Source organism: Temnothorax longispinosus, chromosome 2 (genome assembly GCF_030848805.1).
Source record: "Temnothorax longispinosus isolate EJ_2023e chromosome 2, Tlon_JGU_v1, whole genome shotgun sequence".
NCBI classification, from domain to species: Eukaryota; Metazoa; Arthropoda; class Insecta; order Hymenoptera; family Formicidae; genus Temnothorax; species Temnothorax longispinosus.
Window position 1 is genome coordinate 18,074,561 of NC_092359.1, and position 20,882 is coordinate 18,095,442.

Consider the following 20,882-nt stretch of genomic DNA (forward strand, 5'->3'; position numbering starts at 1 on the left):
TTTACGCAATATTATACGGCCGCGTGATAAACCACGCGCTTAAGCGTATGCGTCGTGGATTAATTCCGGACAATCGCATTATCTTTCTTTTCGACGACAAAGAGTATTGCGCGTTTTTCCTTCGTTGATTAACGAGATGCTTTTTATCAACGGCAATTATCATGCCGCGTATATAACGGAAATATTTTCGCGATGTCTCCATGCGCTACAAAGATGCAATTTGTCAACTCGGTAGACGTGCGCGTGCGTGTATCTGTACTGCTTGTACGTACATGTATGCTACCCGTTCGCCCGATAACTGCGAGGATGCATACGCGAACGTGTGCGAACATACGACTTAACAAGTTTGCAACCGGCGCCGCATCGGTGTGCGTACACGTTGAACAGCGCAAGAGGTAATTACGTGCTGGCGTATCTCATAACGCCTATCTGTTTCAGGCGGGATATTATTCCGCGCATAAAGGCTCCGTGCTTTCGAAATTTCCCGAACTAAATGAGTTCGATATATTCATCGAAAGTTCATCGTCAAACGTTCGTGGGGTGAATTGCGAACGACCAAAGCGCAATCCTGCAATCCTAGATATTTGTTGGGATTTACCGATACGTGTAGTTTAACCGAACTCGGTAGCATTGTAAACTCACTGCAAATTCTCGCGAATGGACGCATGGATTATTTTTGTATATCCGGTATTTTTGTGTAGCGTCGAATTGCGTATCCGGTAGCATTGAAATTCGATATTTTGCGTGCTGCCGGTGCGCAAGCATGTATCTGTGTATCAGTTTTTAGTACCCGGCAGTTATCTAATAATATGCGATACGCCGCTAAAAAATGTTATCGACAGTTTCCTTTTTCTCTATGGCTTTTATTAAAATTCCCTCAGATATTTAATTCTAAATTAGCGAATTATCAAGCCAACATACTCGTTGTTTAAACGACGATGAGTATGTTGGCTTTTTGTACGAAGTAATTTCGTCTGTGTGATTTCACAAATGTGTAATATTACAGATGTGTTTGACTTTCGAGGTGAGTTCTCGAGGTGAAACGCGTTTGCGGCGTTTGCGGCTCATCAAAAAGGTATCTTCCACGCAAAATAGAAGACAAGCACAAACTGCATAATTTGACTGATGACGCTTTGTACTTCGCCCGTTACCACCGTGTTACCGACATCTCGTAAATTATAAAATTATTTCAACACTTTCCCGTAAAATATGCGTAAATTAAACTGCTTTCAATAAAAAATGTGAATAATTTCACTCATGATTTTAATCCTTTAAGAAATAACTTTCGTTCAACAGACTTCGATAAAGATTTTATAAGATACCGGTAAATTTAATGTTCGACGATTGAAGCGATAAATATCTTGTTCGCGATAATAGTACACTCTATTAAGCAGAGAGATCGTAATGCGCGTTAAAGTAAGTTGTAAAACTGTGCAATTGCGCTATCGCATCCCTGATTAAAATCATGCGGAAATATACGACGTGTGCCAAGTTATAATGGCAAGACGATACGCAATAAACTCTGAAGAAGAGCCGGAGAGGTAGGACGGTGATAATAATTACCGAAAGCAGATCACCGTCAAATATACCAAGCTTAACGTTAAGCCAAGTATAGTACTTCTGTCTAAAACCGTTATTATCTCTTATAATTTTACGTTTACGATTGCATCGTAATATTGCACAAAACTTTTAAATTAAATTAAATCTGTTAAGCATTCGCATAAATACTTTTATATCAAGGTATTAAATTTCCTTTTCCAAGTATAAACGCTAAATCTAATCGGCATCGATGATCTATTGAAATTAATTGGGAATGTAATATATTTCAAAGAACAGAATATTTGTGTGGAAATAACTCCATTATATATAAAATGTTAAACGTTTCGTACTGTCAATATGTCGATTGTAAAGGCCTTGGCCTTGGTATTTGTTTTTTTGTAACGTATATAACGAGCCGTTATGGATACAAGGTCGCCGCGCTACCATTTGCCTGACGATATTCGAGCGAGCAGGTAACAGCGAATGGTCGCTCCATATATTGTCGCGTTAATTTCAGGAGACAATCGCGACAAGTACCAAAAGATACTGAATGCATTCTTTATGATGCATTCTTTATAATTATTATAATACAGATAAGGAATTACATGTTATTTTATGATATTTACAACGTTGTTGCGTGCCAATAATAAATAGTGCGTCTAATGCACTGTGTCCGTTTTTATCAACAAATCGCTGTCGATCGAGTAAGTGAACCCTGGACGTTCTTTGCGTTATGTCGCAAACGTTCGGCAGAGTCGTGTTAACAGTCGGATTAAAACTCCTTTTAAGAAAGAAAGACTTGTGTTAATAATTAATCCGCATGCGATCGTAATTTTACTCCATTTTCTTTAAATTTTAACTTTGGAAGTGCCGTGCAAACGCGTGATTATGATTATGCGCGTGTTTATCGCAAGTGTAGCATCGAGGAAATAAGGAGCTGACAACGACAAGAGAGGAGGAGGAGGAAATAGCAACATTAAGGTATAATTGATTTATATATCGCAAATATCATATATTCTCCTTTAGGATTGTTAATTATTATTATTTATTCTCATTATGCGCCGATTTTAGCCTCAACTTGTACAGTGTATCTATTTATTGATTGCTTCAACACCAGATAATATAGTACGGTAATAAGGCAGGCTTATAATTTTGCACACATATGTGGAATCGCACGTAATTAGAGGAGAGATGCCCGCCTTATATTAAATTTCAGTTGTTTGTATAATAATAAGTCCCAATTAAGATTCCTTCAGATGATCGCGACTAGCTATGGATAGATAGGAATGTCACGTGTCAGAGTAGGTAGGTAAAAATACGGATAGATAGAAATATGGATAAGTATATACGTAGAAATACGAATGGGTAGAAATGGGGAGGAAATAGTGATAAGAATATGGGTAGATAGAATACGAGGGATTATTATATAATTTAAAAATATGACATTAAATACACAATAAATTAAAAATATGTAATGTTAAAATTATAATAAAACTTTATAATATTTAATTATAACATTAAAATTATTTAATACTAATGCCATATATATTACACGAAAACGGCAGGACAAGTACGATAAGATAAAATTCATTAAATTAACTTAATAAATATCAACTTTAAAGATTTTTAGATAAGATTTAATAGCTTTTACTCTTAATTCAAAATTCCACGTTCTAAAATAATCGCTGATTGTTATTAATACAAATTTTATTAAGTGTGAAAAATCTGAATGCTGAACCAACAATGAAATATAAGCTTCTCACTTGTGAAGTTTAATTATTATTGATATTACAGACTCACAAATATATTTTATACAATTTTTGCGAAATTCAGTATTTGAAATATCGTCGTTTGTTATTAGTCAAAATATTTTAAATAATAAATCTGGTATCGTTCCTAATAAATTTCACAAATTTTATATCGCATTTCGCATATCGTATAATTAATCGTCATTGTTTGATATATTTACAGTTGCCAAAAAGAATCGTGAATTTTATTATACTTATTTCTTATATTAATTATTATACGTATTTTTGACGTCTTCGTGTAATCTGGTTTTAATAAAATGTCTCGAACGTGTAATTTATTTGTGTACTATATAATTCTGTGTATTGCATATTTTATAATAATGAAATGGATAAAATACAGAATTGTGGGTATACTTGTCTAAATTTACTTTGGGACTTAGGGTTATCGCAGCTGGATAGAAGGAAACAATTCGTTTAAGCTCTTGAAAATGTTCTCATGGCTGACAAACCGAAGAGACAAAGGCACTTGGCGAGCCGAGTGGTAGCGTAAAGTTGGACAGATGGTATTAAATCGATTAACTCGTAGCATCTGAGAAATTTCAGCACGGATAAGTGTCTCGTCTCGCTTCACTCGTTTCTTCTTTCTCCCCTTGTCTTACTCTTCTTCAACCGTACCGTACTTCAAAGAAGCCGAGAAGCTTCTCAGCTATACGTTCTCGATATGTATATGTGCACTTAGCGTGTGCTACTTGGGGTTATCGAGATTACCTCATCGTGGTGAAGCAAGCGAGGCAACGAGGTCTTTTAAATTTCTAATAGCGAATCTATGCCAATTAATGCGTGTCGGCGCGAATGTCGGCGAATATCTCTGAATATTTAAATGTGTACATTTCAAAAGCGTAAATTATTTGCAGTAGCTATTTTAGCGTCAGTTTCACTTATTGATTTAATTTGCCGATTAAACAAAGTGACGTCATCGGAAAAATTTAATTCATTGTTCTGGAATATTTCGGTGGGTTGATGCATTGTTGTAGATTGATACGCTACTCAATACGAAGCTTCGCGGCAAACGTAATAGGAAATAATATTCCCAGTAGAAAACAATTTTGTTAATCTTATCCATTTTAAATGGAAGAGAAAAAGAAAGAAAGAAAAAGAGAGCAGTTTCTAAACCATTATGTAATTTAAATCGAGAACGCGCAATTATCGGTGATAATTGAAGTTGAAACACACTGGTTTTTATTACATGAACATATACATCCATTTTATAAATATTTTTTCCCTTCGCAAAGTATGTTTATTTGGTTTAAATATTCCATCTCACTTTATCGTATTCGTCCTGTTTCTCAATATCCAAATCTTAATTTATCATAAGTAATACTTATTAGTATCTATATATATCGTCGTTAATACCGATAAATTTTCTCGCATAAAAGAAATATAATGTAAAGTGTTGCAGTAAAAACAATCTTGACTTACCGATAAATAAATACTGAACCGACGACGAGAACGACCACGATGGAGCTCAATACCATGGAGAGAATAGCGTATCCCGGAAGAGCTGTGTTGAACATTAGTAATTTAAATAAGAAAAAATATTGCACTTTGAGAGAGAGAGAGAGAGAGAGAGAGAGAGAGAGAGAGAAAGAGAGAGAGGTGGGGGGAGGGGAGAGAGTCAGATAATTTGATGCACTAGAAAAAACTACACAGAATTATGCCAACACAATTGCGAGAAGGAAAAATTTTATTTTAATGTTTTATTTCGTCCAGTTAAATATTAAACGTTTTTAGTAACCAAACATAATTAAAATTTATACAAATGTAGAAGTCTTTTTATTTCTCGTTGCGATTGCATATTTCTACCGTATATTGTATACCCAACTTTATATCGTATATTATTTATTTGTTATTATATTTAAATTAAAAAAGCATTACCCACTCACAATTATCGGGACATAACGACCCGTCGAATCCGCAAGTAGGCGTATCCGGGGGTGGTTCTAAACGGCCACCGGCCCAGTGAATTTGCTTCCCAGGGATATATTCCAATGTTTTATTCGCACCATAGTAATTGGCCACAATCTGCGAGAAATTATTTCACAAATAAGATGATAAGCGGATCACCATGCATGCAACGTCGCAAATTAAATTATTTTAATTGCGAGACTATATAGGTAAAATTGTATTTTACAATTAGGCATAGATAGTTATTAATCCTCGGAGATGTCTTACTTCGAATCTGGATGTTTCCGGGTCCATGTCCAGCAAAGAGTAATCCGCAATTCTGTCCCCATTCTCGTCGATGTTTACATCGCCGGTTATTCCTGGAATTGGTCATAATTATGCGAAAATAAAACGAGACATTGCATATTTATGATTACTCGGTGAGGTTTTAATCAAAGTTGAATATTACGGTCGCGGCAGGCGGTTGCGGAATTGTTAATTCTCGAAAAGCTTCATTTCAAACGCGGTGGTAAAATTTCACGTGGGCGATTGGTGCAATTCGAGATAACCGATATAGAAATCCAACGCGGGAATGCATGTAGGAGGGTACAGCGAGACAAGAACATATTGAAACACAAAGCAAACTGGCAATCTTGCATTCCGTTCGACGTTAGCTACGCCAGCTATAAAACTCTCTCAGAAAGCTCGAGAAACGAAGGTCGAGGTGAAAGAACGTACATAAAGGAATAAAAGATAGTCATACTTCAAAGATCCTCGCATGCAGATGAGACGTAAAGCCAGAGTAAAAAGCAATTGTTTGCATTCTTATAGGTATTGCAAGAGAAAATAACATAGACGCAGATTGACAGATATTTCAGATATGAATTTATTTACGTGCAAGCGCAAACATTTCCTTAGAGGATCGAAACTTGAAACGTATGCGTGACAAAAGTGAAAATATCATAAGCATTCGAATAATTTCAACAATTCGGAAAATTCGAGGAAACTAGAAAAAAAAGAATAAAAATGTAGCGTAAAATCGATAATGTGCAAATTGATTCCATTAGTTATAAAAGTTGGAAAATCGTGGCGGGTCAATAACAGATTTTTGCGAGTGATGATTAATTATCCGATTCACCGGATAATTAATTTAACTGCTCTGGCTACAAAGAATTTTTAATTAACAATGGCTGTAATTTGGCTGTCTGACGAAATCATTATTCATTCATTCTTTTCCACATTGCTGACCAATTTTTATTCTATAGATTTCAGTTCTATAGATCTGTTCTGTAGTTTTGTCGATTACGATTACAATGTTGATCCATAGGCTTAACACTGATGCAACAGATAAGGCATAACACATCACAATTTTCCATCAGGAGAAAATGCCTATAAAACCTTAAAGATTACGCGCGAGAAATCCCCCCATCGACTTATACCCGGCGTCGTTTTCGCTGAAGTCGCGCTAGATTGACCGACGCGAATGACTTTCGCTATAAATGTAAGCAACGATAAATGAGAGAAGCTGAAACTTACCCTTGAAACTCTTTCCCCACATTCTCCGGGTCAGATTACCGCCGTCTAGGTTGACCTCACCCGGCTTCTCCGGCAGACTCTCCTTAAGAGCAAGGGCGTAAAGCAGCACGGCGTCGTAAAACGCCGTCACGAAGGTGGAGACCGAGCTATTACCGAAGGTGAAGTCGTATTTGCTCTGAGCCAAGGATTTAACTTCGCGCGAAAAATTCAGGTACTCTAGGTTGTCCGGGGTGCGCGCTGTTACCGTTAACAAGGCCTGATAAGCCTTCCGAGCTTTCTCGTTCCTCTCGTCGGTATCGCCCTCGACTCTCCATGGCTCTTTGGAATCATTGTCGCTAAAATACATTCGTTCATTTGATATTTTGTAATAATATGTTTCTCGCAAATATATGTGTTGTTATGAGACAAAAAGATTCATCGAATCGTTGGATGATCAGATTTCAAAAACTTTAATTTTATGAAAACTTTAATGATATAAAAACTGTGCTGTTACATAGTAAGCATCTTTTGCTAATAAAGTATTACATTTAGTATTAAAGTATTACATTTAAAACTTTTAGAAAAGAATATAATTATCTTACAGAATTATTAGAATATTTAACGTTTCTATAATATATATTGAAGCCAATATGACGCACAAGTAAAAGCAGCTCGTAGTATAAATTCTGCTAAAAAAGGTTATATTGTAAAAAATATACAGTAGACCTTCATGACACGGATTTATATAACACCGATTTGTATAACATGATGGAAAAATTTTAGTATTTGTTTGTTTTAAAGTAAAATAAAAATATTTTACTATTACATCTTTAATATTTATTTTACATTTTTTATAATAAATCCTTATATCTTTTATAAATATGTTATATCGTTTATAAATTGTTTTTTATTTTTGAAACTTTTTTGCTTTAAAACTTTTTCATTAATTCAATTAAAATAAATTTATAAAAATAGTCTTTATATTGAGAATTATTTTAAAAAACATTAATTTTTACAATTACGTATATTTCATTTTCTCGAATATTACCTGAAATCGTTGATATTAAAGCGACGCATTATAAGCGACCCAATTAATTTATGTTTCGGTGAAACATCATTTAACTACACCGTGACCGAGCAGCTTTTCGCCTTCACACATACCAGAGATCATAACTTTCATTTTATGATGCTCGATCGTTACATTATAATTGGAACATATAAAAGCCACAAACACCTACCGTACGATAATGCGTGTAACACTCGAATTACAAGGCGCGAAAATTCTCGTGTAGAAAAATTCGTGATGCCCTGCGGCGAAACAACTGCAGGACACGTGATTAAATAAAGTGACGTTGGAATAACACGGCATCACCGTGAGCGTTTGCACCGACAACTCGCTTGTTCTTTTTTTATTTTTACATCTTGCACGTCTCTTTCAAGATTAAAGTAAGCGAATAAATCGGCACAGTTCGAAAGCAATCTCAAGTCTCGCCGGGAAGTTTTCTCCATTTGACATTCTGAAAATTCCTTAACTCTCGATTATCCAAGAAAGAATTGCCGAATACGTTCTCTAACAAACATGAATTTAGAAAATTTGATATTTTTTTGTCATCTGCGACGGACTATTGTAGGAAAACTTCATTCAAGCTTCAAGACTTCATCAGATTAATTCTAACTGGAATAACTGATGAATAAAAATTTCAATTACCGTTAAAGTCAACGCCAATAGTGCTGCTCAAACCACGAGATGGTCAGACTGCTTTTCATCTCGTGCACTTTTTAAATCTCACATGAAAATCTCGTTAAATCAGATTTTCATCGTTTTTTCGTTCCGGAAAAATTCACGAGATCGTGATTTCGTTAAATTCGAGCGAAAATTTTCGCTTATTGTATTTTTCCTTCCGAATTCTGTTTTCCCTTGTTTACTGGCACAATGGCGAAATTTATACATTCAATAGTTTTATACGGTTTACAACAGATTAACGATTGTGTCTATTCTGACTCGACTATAATCTAAACGAAGGGCTGCGGTTTGAGGTTTCCGATACGACGGATTGAATTCCACTCGACCCGAAATCGCATGATATCCTTTATTAACAAGAGCCATAGGAAAACAGAGAAGCGGAAATGCAACGAGATATCCAGTACAATAGTTTTGTTTTCCCAGAGAGTTCTCTGGGATAATATAGCCGGACGATCATAACCCTGCGATCTGTATCACTGGTATCGCTGAAATTCAAGATAATTCCGTTTTGATTTCGTCTGCAGATACACGACCATCGCCCGAATAAAATCATCAAGAAAACAAAATAACGTCCGAGAATGTGATCGTAAGGAACTTACGATCGCGAAGAATCACGTACTACGTTACGTTTACGACGTTCCCGGATTAGCAATTTCCCGGGACGAGGCTTTTCAAGGCCTCGTTAAACGGCGCGATTGTACGATATATGTACCTGTACTTTGTACAAACGGGAGATTTAATACCGTCCGACACGCTCACACTCGTCGGTCGAATTTCTCTCTAACGGGAGCGTCTTTTCGAAGTTAACGGTATAATATACAGCTGGATTGCTTTATTCTACGAAAGGATGAGTCGGATCGGTGAGTCGCATGTCAGGCAGTGAGGCAGTCTCTTTATGAATGCACTGGGCGATATTAATGCTCTCAATCGTATATATAGTAGGGACGTAAACGCAAGTTTATCTAAGCGAGCAAACTGCTTCGCGAGCCCACGCGAAACGACTGCGTCGACGATATGGCAAGGGATAAATTAGATTGAATTAGAACTTCAAAACTTGACCCCTGATAGTATAAAATAACTTCTTGCAAGCGAAACGGACAAAGTAAATGCAATTGTCTCGTCCTAACCATATTATGTTAGGTAACTAAGTTAATATTAGCGTATCCAGGTTCCAGATAACCGTACAAATTGCTTCTAGTTATTTAGATAGAGATAATTACTGATGAATATACTGACATTAATATAGTAAATCATATCTCATTAACAACGGAAAATATTTACATGAATTTATACAGAGAAGTTATATTTTCAAATTCTTAGTTTGCGCGGTGAATGAAAAAAGATTTTTTTCCTCTACGTAGGCGTAGAACGAACGTATATATGTACATATATTTTTCGTTTTATGGAAACATGTTCAATGTCGTCAGATCCCATTTTAATCTCTTTTTTACTTGCTTCTCGTCCTCCGTGACACTGAAGACCGACGAGACGTATTTCATGCCAATTTTCCTTTTATATGGAGCCAAGCCGTCCCGGGTACCGGGTACGACTCCACATTCATTCGTTTCAATTATAAACCGACTTTAGTGTCCGAGACACGTGCTATTGTACAAGCACCCCTGTTTATGCCCTAGTTTTTTGACATGCGACCCGTGTTCCCGCAGATTTCATGCGTTATTAGCTGATTTATGGGACAAGATATATCAAATGATATTTCACAACTGCGACAATAAATAGCGTAATATACAAAATTCTAATCAGTTTAGATTAGAAGAAAATGCCATTTGGCTTGAGCTGGATTTTGGTAGCCTAATAATACCTGTCACGGATTAAAGGAGGTTCTAGGTTCGAACTGTGGGGGGCTGAGGTGATATTTTTTACAATAAATTCTTTACAGTAATTTAAATAAGATGCTTATAAGCATCAAAAGTTAAATTGATTATTGATTTAAGTAGGGGGAGGGGGTTTACTGTTCCAACGAAAGCTGTGTTTTAAAGCCAACAAACAATCGACGCGTAGTTTACTATAGGAAATTTGTATACTTGGAAAAACAGATAAATGTTATTAGACTACCAAGATCCAGCTCGGACTGTAAATGGCATTTTCTTCTAAATTGATTGTATATCATGACGGTCGTGTTTCTCTCTCAACAAAATTTTAATTTTTAAACAGAATATTTCAGATGAGATATCTCGCATATCGAAAAGAGAAAGATTAAAAACGTGTTAGACGCAAAGATAAGTCCTGTTAATTCTTTCAAATAAGACAATTTTTCCTCGAAATTATCTTTCTCTACTTTGTGCTCTCTTTCAAAACGTACAAGGATTATCTTATGTTCTATCTTCTATCTCATTAAAATGTTCATGGTTATACGTTACATTTATATGGCCGTGCGTATACTTTTTATTCCGTACGAAATTTCCGTAATAGCGCTCTATTCAAGATACGCGACGACGAATAACACACGCAATTACTCTTAGTGGTAAAATTGCGAGTTTACTCCGCTTACCTGGAGGAGAGCTCTATGGAGAAGAACACGTACTCCCCTGAGTCCACCATCCCGAGCTCCTCGGCAGCCAGCAATATTTCCCGGATGGTCGTTGAATTAGCGCACATCACCACGACTGAAACATAAAGAAAAAACGATTTCTTGGGAGACATGTTGAGATCTATATAAATATTATCGCGGTCGAACCACTTTCCGATATGCACTCGATCCAATCGCATTTGCAGTTTGCTGCATGCGAATGTGGCACAAGTATATCCACTTAATTTTACATGAAGGTAGGCCCACGTATGTTAACGTATGCGCGAGAGATAGAATTTAAAAAAAAAATGAATAATCTATAGATGCATCGGTATAGATGACTGATCAAGATATATTCTTGCATCAACCGTTTTGCTAGCGAAGTTTTTATTGTATTCTTATCTCTTATTTTTATCGCATCTTGTCTCTTATTTTATTTAAAAATACATTCTGGGGCTTACACACATACACACATTTTCAAATATTTCCAAGGTTTAACTCACAGTCTTAAAAAATAGAGATTTTGTATCTGTGACGGTTCTTTTTTTCAAATTTTTTTTAAATACATAATCTCTATTTCTTAAATACGGATTTAAGATGGTTTATATATATGGAGAAATAAGTTCTTTAATTAATATAACTTTATATAATTGCAAAAATTAATATACATAGATTAAATGATTATTATTTGCCGATAAACTTGCGGGTGATTATCCATTGATGCACTTACATTTCATACAAATTCCAAAATTGCAAAACACTATCAGATCACAGCAGCAAGGTGAATAATACCGTCTGTAAAGTTCAACTTCAACGATGTTATAGAATCGTTGTCGTATATTGTGCTTCGACATCTTTATCCTAGTTCAATCCAGCTTAAACTCAGCGGATTTAACGCGAAATTCAGGGAGATGTATGTACATAGATAGACGGGGAAGACAAGGAAGTTTCGATTACCGTTTCTCTTTAAAGTAGAATACCATATACGTCGACACGTTTCACAGTCGCTTCTACATTGCTGTTTGACGTGCGAACGCTCTTGCACGTGAGTCTTCCCAAAGCGCGCGTCATCTTGTCAAATCTCGCACGCGCTTAAGATATTACGGAGAGATGAATATTCTTCGTGTTACGACGAGAGATATAAAATTTGACGTGAAAATCTTCTGTACATCACCGACGTTCGTCAGGCATTTTACCTGTACGTCGACAACGAACATGTAAAACTGCTCGAATTTCATAAAACGGGAAAATTGCGCACGCAAAAGAAACTTGTATTAAAAACGTATGAATTTCGTTAAACATTAGATAATTTAGCGCGAGCATGTTTGAAGTTAATAATTTCTTTTTTGCCATTATGAAATAAAAATATTACAGAAATTGCATTGTAGCTATATGAATTAAAAATAATTGCAATGTTTTTTCGCTTTGTCATTTCAGAGAACACTTTCACGCAACACAAAAATCTAAATAAAATCTGCGCTGAGCTTTATCCTCGGTTTTATTATACCGTTTGAATTTTTCGAAGAGAGGAAACGATTTCAGTTATGGCGCTTTCAGAAATTGACTTGCTCACATAAACGTCTAATATTATAGAAAACTGTTGTTCGTGAAATTGTTACAACGCTATAAAGTTATATATGTGTGTGTGTGTGTGTGTGTGTTGTATGTATAATGTATATACATTTTAATATATCTTGAAAAAGATTGCCTTTTACATTCGTTAGTAAAAACTATATAATTAATTATATGTTATATAATGTTATTATACGTATTATGCAAATAATGATAATGTTTATTTTATTCATATGATTTTAAGCACTTAAAAGAACGTATTTTTTATTTCACTGATTATTCCAAACAATTTTAACAGAAAATTAGTAATAATTTTATGTACTTCAGGTATTTACAATGAGTAACACATTTAAAAATCAGACGTGTTATTAAAAGAACTGGTCCTACGAAATCGTTTCGCAGATGTCTTGAGCCTCACGAGACATGTTTAAGCAAAATGCGCTTTCACAAAATAATCCGGGGCTGCTCGTATCGTTGCACCGCAACGCGCCAAGCCAGATATAAACGTTTATCCAAGCAAAGTCATAATCCCGCTTTTACGACAAGTCAAACACGCGCCATTAATCGGTGCAACTCTCGCATACGCCTCTAACTAACTTTGGATCAAGACACAATTCGGGACATTAACATTTTGAGAGTCTGTTCATTTTGTACTAATTAATGATAAAATGTTCTCTTAATCTGATTTTGTTAAATACAACTTCGTACATGTTATTTATTCGCGTACCTCGTACAAACCGACGTTGTAGAACATCGCGCTCTACTGTATTTACATGTTATTTTCGAAATAAAGCGAGCGAATGAGACGTATTGTCTCGTAATCGTAACGTCAGTAAGATGGGAAGCGTTGTCGTAGTTGCATTATTATGAGTCGATCCCACTCAGTTTCTCATTAGAGATTGCTCTTCATTTAACGCCACCGTAGCTACCACCGATGACGACGATTAACTAGAGTCATACGATACAAAGGGGTAAAGTTCGTTCCATTATATCATGAGCACAGACATCCCGCCGACGTAATGACATTGATATCGGTTAAAGTTTACGCGCCGCGCCGTTCCAACCGTATTTCTTCACCCCGCGACGCTTAAGGCGTTTCGATTAAATGCAGTTATGGAAAACTGCACTAGAATGGGGATATATACACGTAATTATGATTGTAGTAAGATGCGACGAATGATTTTAATATATTTCTAATATCTCTCGATAATGTATATATAAAATTATATGCTAAAATATCGTAACAGATGTCGATCGAAATTTTGTGACGCATTCTTTTGTACGTTTTCAAATTACGCTTATTCAGATTTTTAGGCATATTAATTCCGGAAAATTTTATTTCCTTGTCACACTCTCTTTTGTAATATAAAATAAAAGTTGCATGAGAAAAGAATTGACTGAATGAGTTACCAAAGAGAACTTAACTAGTTTATTATTAGAACTTGACCAGTTAGTTTTAATTAATTTCACAAATTATATCTTGCTGTCGAATAAAAATACGAGATCTCTTGTAGAAAAGAGAATCCTTGCATTCAAACTGATTATCAGCATCGCTGATATTTTTTCGAGCTTGGAAAATTTTCCTAAAATTTCCTTCCCTATTGGTAAATCGAGATACGCAAGTCTTGTTCAGTTTTTGTGAAAAAAATTACAACTACAAAGCATTTCGAGAGCATACTCGCAAAAGATTAAAGCGTGAAGTATTTTCATCTTCTTTCAAATCTTCGAGATCCGAATATTGATAAGTAGATCTAGATAGGTAAAGGCGAGGGTAAAGGACACCGTCTTTAATACAAGGCGAGGAAATTTGATTAAACAATCGCTGAGTCAGTCGCGATGAAAATCGACTTCAAAGTCATGTACAGAGGGCACAGAGAATATCGCGATAAACGATCGGTTCGACTCATCGAGAGCGTAACACCCTACATCGATTGAAAATTTGAACGCCGGTAAAAAGTAGTCGAGGCGTAAAACGAAAAGACGAGCCGAGCTCGGATCAGCCGCCGATGTGGGTAAAATGGATAGATCGATGTTATACGTCTGTATACCGGGAATAGCCTCATTATCACATAGATCGAATCTTCTTTTACTTCTCTTTTATATCTCGTCTTGCGCTCCCGTTACTTCGTAGACACACGTACCTGAGACAGCCGTTCGAATAGAGTTAAATGTAAACTCGTTGTGTAATTTCGTTTCCCGGCACGGTAATGTGATAATACTGACAACAGACACTTGCTTTGCAACACCTCTTTCGAGGAAATTTGATAAGAATTACAGTCAGAAACTTTCAAATAACGCTTTAGAAATTCGATCGTAAGTAAAACTTTATACATCTTGTATAAATTTAAAATATAACTGTAAGTAATTTATTAATTATAATAAAAGATAAAAGATATATTATTAGAGATAAAATAAGACCGAATAAACAAAGAGGATATTTTATGCGCTAATATAATGTTAGAAAAAATATAACTATTGTTGAATATTTTTTGGTATTTTTACATATAATAAACAATATATTATTAATACTCACGTCTATTTAGTAATATTAATTTATGTATTAAATATAAAATAATTTATCATAAAAAACTTTGAAAATATGCATAAATAGATCAAACATGCATTCAGAAAAACTGTGTGCATATGATTGCCAACACAAAATGTTTGATAAGTGTTCCATCTTGATATGAAATTGATAACACACATACACATTATATAAAATAAATATTTTTACTCCGCAATAAGCCGTAGCAGAAATGTATCTTGGATATCAATAACGCCAAGATTAAACGTTTTGCACAATATATCGAGATTAATATCCAACCCACATTAAGCATGAAGCAGATATCCCGTTATCAGCTTGCCTTATTGTTTCGGATATTATTTATAGCATAGACGTGAGAACTCGGCGAGACAGCGCGGGGTACTGAATCATCGTTCCTTTCGCGCGAGGCGGAGAATGAAAAATTCGATAAGAATCCGTTCTTCGACATACACACAGCGGAACTTTGAGAATTCCAATCAATCGACGATTTATGGCATTCGCTAGTAATTTAACGTAGATCGCGAGATCGGTGACGACACGGTGCGCCACGTCCTGTTAATGTCGACTTCTCGGAAATCGGATCGTGTCGGCGTCTCGATCGACTACGAATTCCTCGCGGCGTTGTTCTAAAAGTTCGTTTTTGCAATCAGACACGCGCGCGATTAAAATTCACGAGAACCATCAAGTAACTTGATGGCGTTACATATCTAACGACGGTGGATCTGGTGGACGGTGGATCTAAAAATCGATTAAGCAATAATTAATTTTTGGCAATAGCAAATTTATTTGAAAATTTAAGATCTGTAGAAAACATAATACGATTTAATTAGTTTTTTTATTTTACCTTCAACAAATTATTTTTTATATGCCCGTGTTTCAAAAAGTTTTATTTAAAATAGATTAAGAGATTAAGAGATTTCAATCTCTTAATTTATCTCACTTGAAATGTCATTGTTCCTTTTATGCGCTCTTCGTTATAGAATAATTTAAAAAAGCATCTTGAAAAAGTAAGAGGATACAATCTCTTTTATTCTTTATATTATGATTCAAAGTGTTATCCGGTATTTGGGTCAAAAATATTTGTGCTTTCCTGGAAGTGCCGCGCAGATAGCATCAAATCGAAGAGACATATTCCGCAGCTTGTTTCACTCCTATTGAGAATAAGTCTACCGTGAACTCTTTGTAATGCGATTTGAAGATTCGAGCATGTGGGGAGCGATGAGGAACAAGCGTGGAGACATTTTCAAGATGAAGCTCCGCTCGTACGAATCACCTGTGCGATATCGTGAGAGAGAATTGCTCGTCGCGAAATGTGACGTTCCGATAAAGTGCTCTGAAATTTATGACATAACTCGATCATTGCGGTATCACGCCCCGGGTACATCAAATTAATTAATTGCACGCGGAGACGTGCTCTCCGCTTCGTTACCCCGTGCGACGTATTCAATTTTCGCAATGCCTGTAAGATGATTAATTACATCGTAATCATGAGAAACGCGCGCAATGCGAATGCGTCGTTTTACTAAATACCGATGAAAGCTCCTCGGCCTTCCGAGGAGAGCTGATTGTGCGTTACCCACAGGGATGGAGTTGTTAATGGAAATTTATTTAACGTTCGGATAACGCATGTAAACCTAGTTGACGAGTTTGAAGTGTTAAACACGATCAACGAGTAAAAGGCAAGGGGCGCACTTGTAGAGGCAAACTTCGTAAACGATATCAATTAAATGATGGTGTCGAAGTTCACCGTCCGTAGACTATCAAGCCCGCGTTTCACAACGCGACGTCCTTTAGCAGTGTTAAACGTTAAACGCTAAACGTTACACGCCACGTCGGCTCTGATAAAAGCTGATTGATTTATGTAAAGTCTGAAAGCACAACACAAAATTATTTAGCGTGCGCAATTACGTTATGCGCTGAGTTAAATGAACGAACATATATTACGGAGAACTCGGAAATGCAGGTTTCTCTATATAAATTATAAAATAGGCAATGTAAAAGAGGAAAAAAGAGTTCGTCTGAAATATAATAAATCTTCTTTGCAAAAAGAAATCTTAAAAATCCTATTACAGTCTATTAATTTTTTAATTTTTTAGCAGGATTTATTCCATTAAAACTTTACATAAACTTTTTTTCTCTTCTACTTTCTATTCCGTAAATTGCAAAAAAAAACCACATCTATATTAATATTCCGAATATTTTCTAATAAACATGTGTTTTGTATGAGCATATGTGATGACTCTGAATATATTTTTAGAACATATGCACATTTTAATCATTTACACATTTTGTAGGAGAAGTTCCACACACATATTTTTATTTTTATTTTATAAATAAAATATATCACATGAACTTTTTGCCCAGTTCAAAATAGATTAGTTTGTCATAACTTTGTCACGCGTGCATGTTTGAATTAATCTACACAATAAAAAACGTTTTCATTTTTGCGAGCAAAAATACGTCACAAATGTCGAATTTCCGACACTTTCGTTGATATTTTGTATATACCGTTCTTCTGATGAATCAGAAGACTCCCGCGATTAGGAGGGCGAATGAATTAATGAGGGAACAATCATCGTGAATCGAGCGGACTTACTCCGTGCGGATTTCGAGACGAAGCTGAGCAGGTTTCTGTAATCCTCGGCGGTGGTGGTCTCCTGGTTGAAGCTCTTGTGCACCGGCGTTTGATTGAGCGCCGTGAATACGGCGCTCAGCGTGAAATGGCACTCGGAATTGCCTCTGCTGCTGGCCATCTCGTGATTGTGAAACAGCAGACCGCAGATTTTCCATCCGAAACGCCGTAGGATATGTCTGAACGCGTCGCCCACCAAACGATGGGAGCCCATCATCCTGGTTAACGTCGGGTAATGCTCGCCCTTGTGACGAAACGCCTCCGCCTGCGCGCCCGCCGTCAGCACGGGTATGCCCCATACCCCCGCGTATCTGGCCACGGGCGCGATCACGTAATCGCATACGGGACCCAGAAAAGCGTCTGTTGCGATCCGGAAAGAAGATTCGGGTAATAATAGATTTATCAAATTTTGCGCCGGTTTTGCTTAATCGGGAGGCCCATTGCGAGTGTGAAACATCACGAAAAGTTCGACGCTTTATTTAAAGCCGAGATTACCGTAAAATTCAATCTTTTATGTTTATTTAGCGTTAAACACCTTTCACGAATAAGCGCAGAAGAATCTGTCTTCTTCTGTCACAGAAGAAATAAACCACCCAAAAAATTATCAAAAATTCGATGCTTCGATTGAGACAAGTATTATAGTAATCATAATCGTAAAAATTCAGCTCTACAAGCTATTTATTCGTGATTTATTGTCGGCACACGCGAACCTGTTATTTTTCTGTGTCATACATAGTTTTAAGTAGTATAGAATTGAATCCATGCACTCTTGGCGCCAGGGATGATAGAAAACAAGGTAGAGCCACGTGCGCGAAATAGATAACACGAATCTGAATTTATGAATCCGAATATATTGGCTCCGCGTTATAATCCTATCACCGCCGCCTATATGATCTGATATACGTCGATAACAAGTATATTGTTTGTCGAAGGGACTTCGCTTGCAAGATGTACACTCCGCGTATGAGTATACACGGTTGATTAACGTATCGATTGATGGGCGCAATTAAATTAAGCCGGTACATTTCGTGTTCGCTCACATGGCTTATATACTCTCGAGGGGTACACTTATAGATCAGACCGCAACTGATTACGGAAACGTCGATGTACATCTTCCTCCGGGAGTATGCTTTTAACGATTATTAATATCGAATGTCTTCGTCACGACTGACACGTGACAGATGTATATGAAATGTTCCCGGCGGGATAAACGTCCGGAAAAATATTTCTTACTGCGTCAGCCGCATCGCACGCGAAGCCGGTAATTCCCCACGACGCTAAAGCTCGTTCGCCGCGTGTTCACGCATTCACATCGGCACACATGCATTTGTACACGCGTACAATATGTTTTTTAAATGCACGTGCAATTAAAATCTTGCTGACTGAGGCGATATCGCGAGTTGGCGAAGGGAGAACTTGACAAAACGTGATGCAACGTGAACGTGAGGATAATAGAACGACCAGCAGCTAATTAAATAGATTGTTACTCTCCCGCTGTGCAAAGAAACGCTTATTGTTCACGAGTTTTCGAACCAAAATTCCATTATTTTCTGCACAATGCTCTTGGCAATTATAGCAAGGGACATTCGCTTCGTACGAAACGTCGCGCGGGCAGGGAAATGGAGACAAAGAAATCTTTTTCAAATGATTACGAAAGTTTGCCCTTATTTGCGAAATAAATGCCACGAGAATAAATACGTATATGTCAGTGCATTTCGTTCACCGTTGTAATTAAAGTGTATCAGCTTTTACAAGCAACAGGCTTCCAATTGCGTTCGTTTCATTCACAGATTTACACGAACGCGCTAAGCCGCGCGACCTGAAATGCTTCTCGAAATCCTCGATTCTCGATTCCCGCGCGTTTACCCGCAAGCAATGCGCTTCCATGGAGCCGCAGTTCTAATTAGCAATCACGAGTGATATTGCGTCGATATCCAATTCCACATAAAGGCAAACATTACCGTGGAATAATCGTTCCGAACGACACGCGGTCCGCGTTTAAAACTCATTAATTCGCGCTAACGGCGACCGAATTCCCCCGCGGTGCGCCCAATTTAGGGCTTTCAATCTTCATCGATCGAAGCTACGTAATATGATAATAACTGCGTCAGGTTACCTAGCGTCATTGTGGCTGCAAATTCCAGCGTAAAGCGGTTACGTCCGATTAACGCCGCATGCATCCCCAATGTCGCTGCGGCACTGCATGTGGTCGCTTTTATCCGGCGAAACTGCCAAAGTTGCTGGAGTTTATGGATATATGCTACGAAGATTCCCGTGGGAAACTTATAAGCTCCATCATATCGTCAACGGATGGTGCATTAAGTCCCGCGTACCTTTTTTAATATCTATCCCCGCTTTCAGTAATATCTCGCCTAAGTTTAATTCACTTCCTTACACAATTTTTTTCACGATTAATTTCAATTTATTATCTTAACTCTAATTGGATTTTATGTAATTTAATTAAAGGCTTAATTTGAAAGATTTAATTAAAGGCTTAATTGAAGAGAATTAGCGTAAGTATGAAATTAGCGTAAAGTATGAAATTACATGATATCCAATGACAGAATTTTTCGTGAATTAAATTTCAAAATTACATGTCGACAAAATTATGCCAAAAATTTACGATAAATAATTGTTAAAGCCAAGTTGACTTATTATGTACTATTTTTATCAGAGTTATACTTTGTATATTTCTCGTCGACACGTTGCGTCCGTTGTAATATAAAGAAGTATACAAAAAGTGAAATATATATTTCTGTGTAAATCGTTGTTCAATATAGAACGCACTTTTTAGAAGCATATTTCGTTAAAACTTTTCTTTCGTCGGATGAATAAAAACTCGGCCCGCGCGAGGCTCTAAAATGTGAGAGCGTGAAAACGTGACTCGTAAATTCGGCCGAAAATTAAGCCGCAGATGACGAAGTGCATTCCCGATGGCGATGAGTTATTGCAGTCGCATGCCATATTTCGGTGTCCCGCAATATTTCGCGTGTAGAGATTATACAGACGCATAGTTTTGCACAAATAGACGAAGATCCTCGTGGATTTTATGACGCAAACGCGCGCTTGTTACAGCTCGTTCAACGAGTAAAAAGTGAATTTTACGGATATGATTT

At 36.6% G+C, this 20,882-nt stretch overlaps 1 protein-coding gene across 3 annotated transcripts in view; it reads right to left on the reverse strand.

Annotated features, from left to right (window-relative positions):
* LOC139808004 (atrial natriuretic peptide receptor 1) overlaps positions 1-20,882 on the reverse strand; it is a 93,702-nt gene that overhangs the window by 43,456 nt on the left and 29,364 nt on the right. For 2 of the 3 annotated variants that reach the window (XM_071769577.1, XM_071769578.1), the window contains 6 exons: positions 17,731-18,126; positions 11,000-11,114; positions 6,768-7,102; positions 5,520-5,611; positions 5,231-5,369; positions 4,767-4,848 (listed from right to left, as the gene is read on the reverse strand). In XM_071769577.1, coding sequence (XP_071625678.1) covers positions 4,767-4,848; positions 5,231-5,369; positions 5,520-5,611; positions 6,768-7,102; positions 11,000-11,114; positions 17,731-18,126 — 1,159 coding nt within the window. The remainder of the gene's footprint in view (positions 1-4,766; positions 4,849-5,230; positions 5,370-5,519; positions 5,612-6,767; positions 7,103-10,999; positions 11,115-17,730; positions 18,127-20,882) is intronic. The other variant, XM_071769580.1, reaches the window with a different exon arrangement.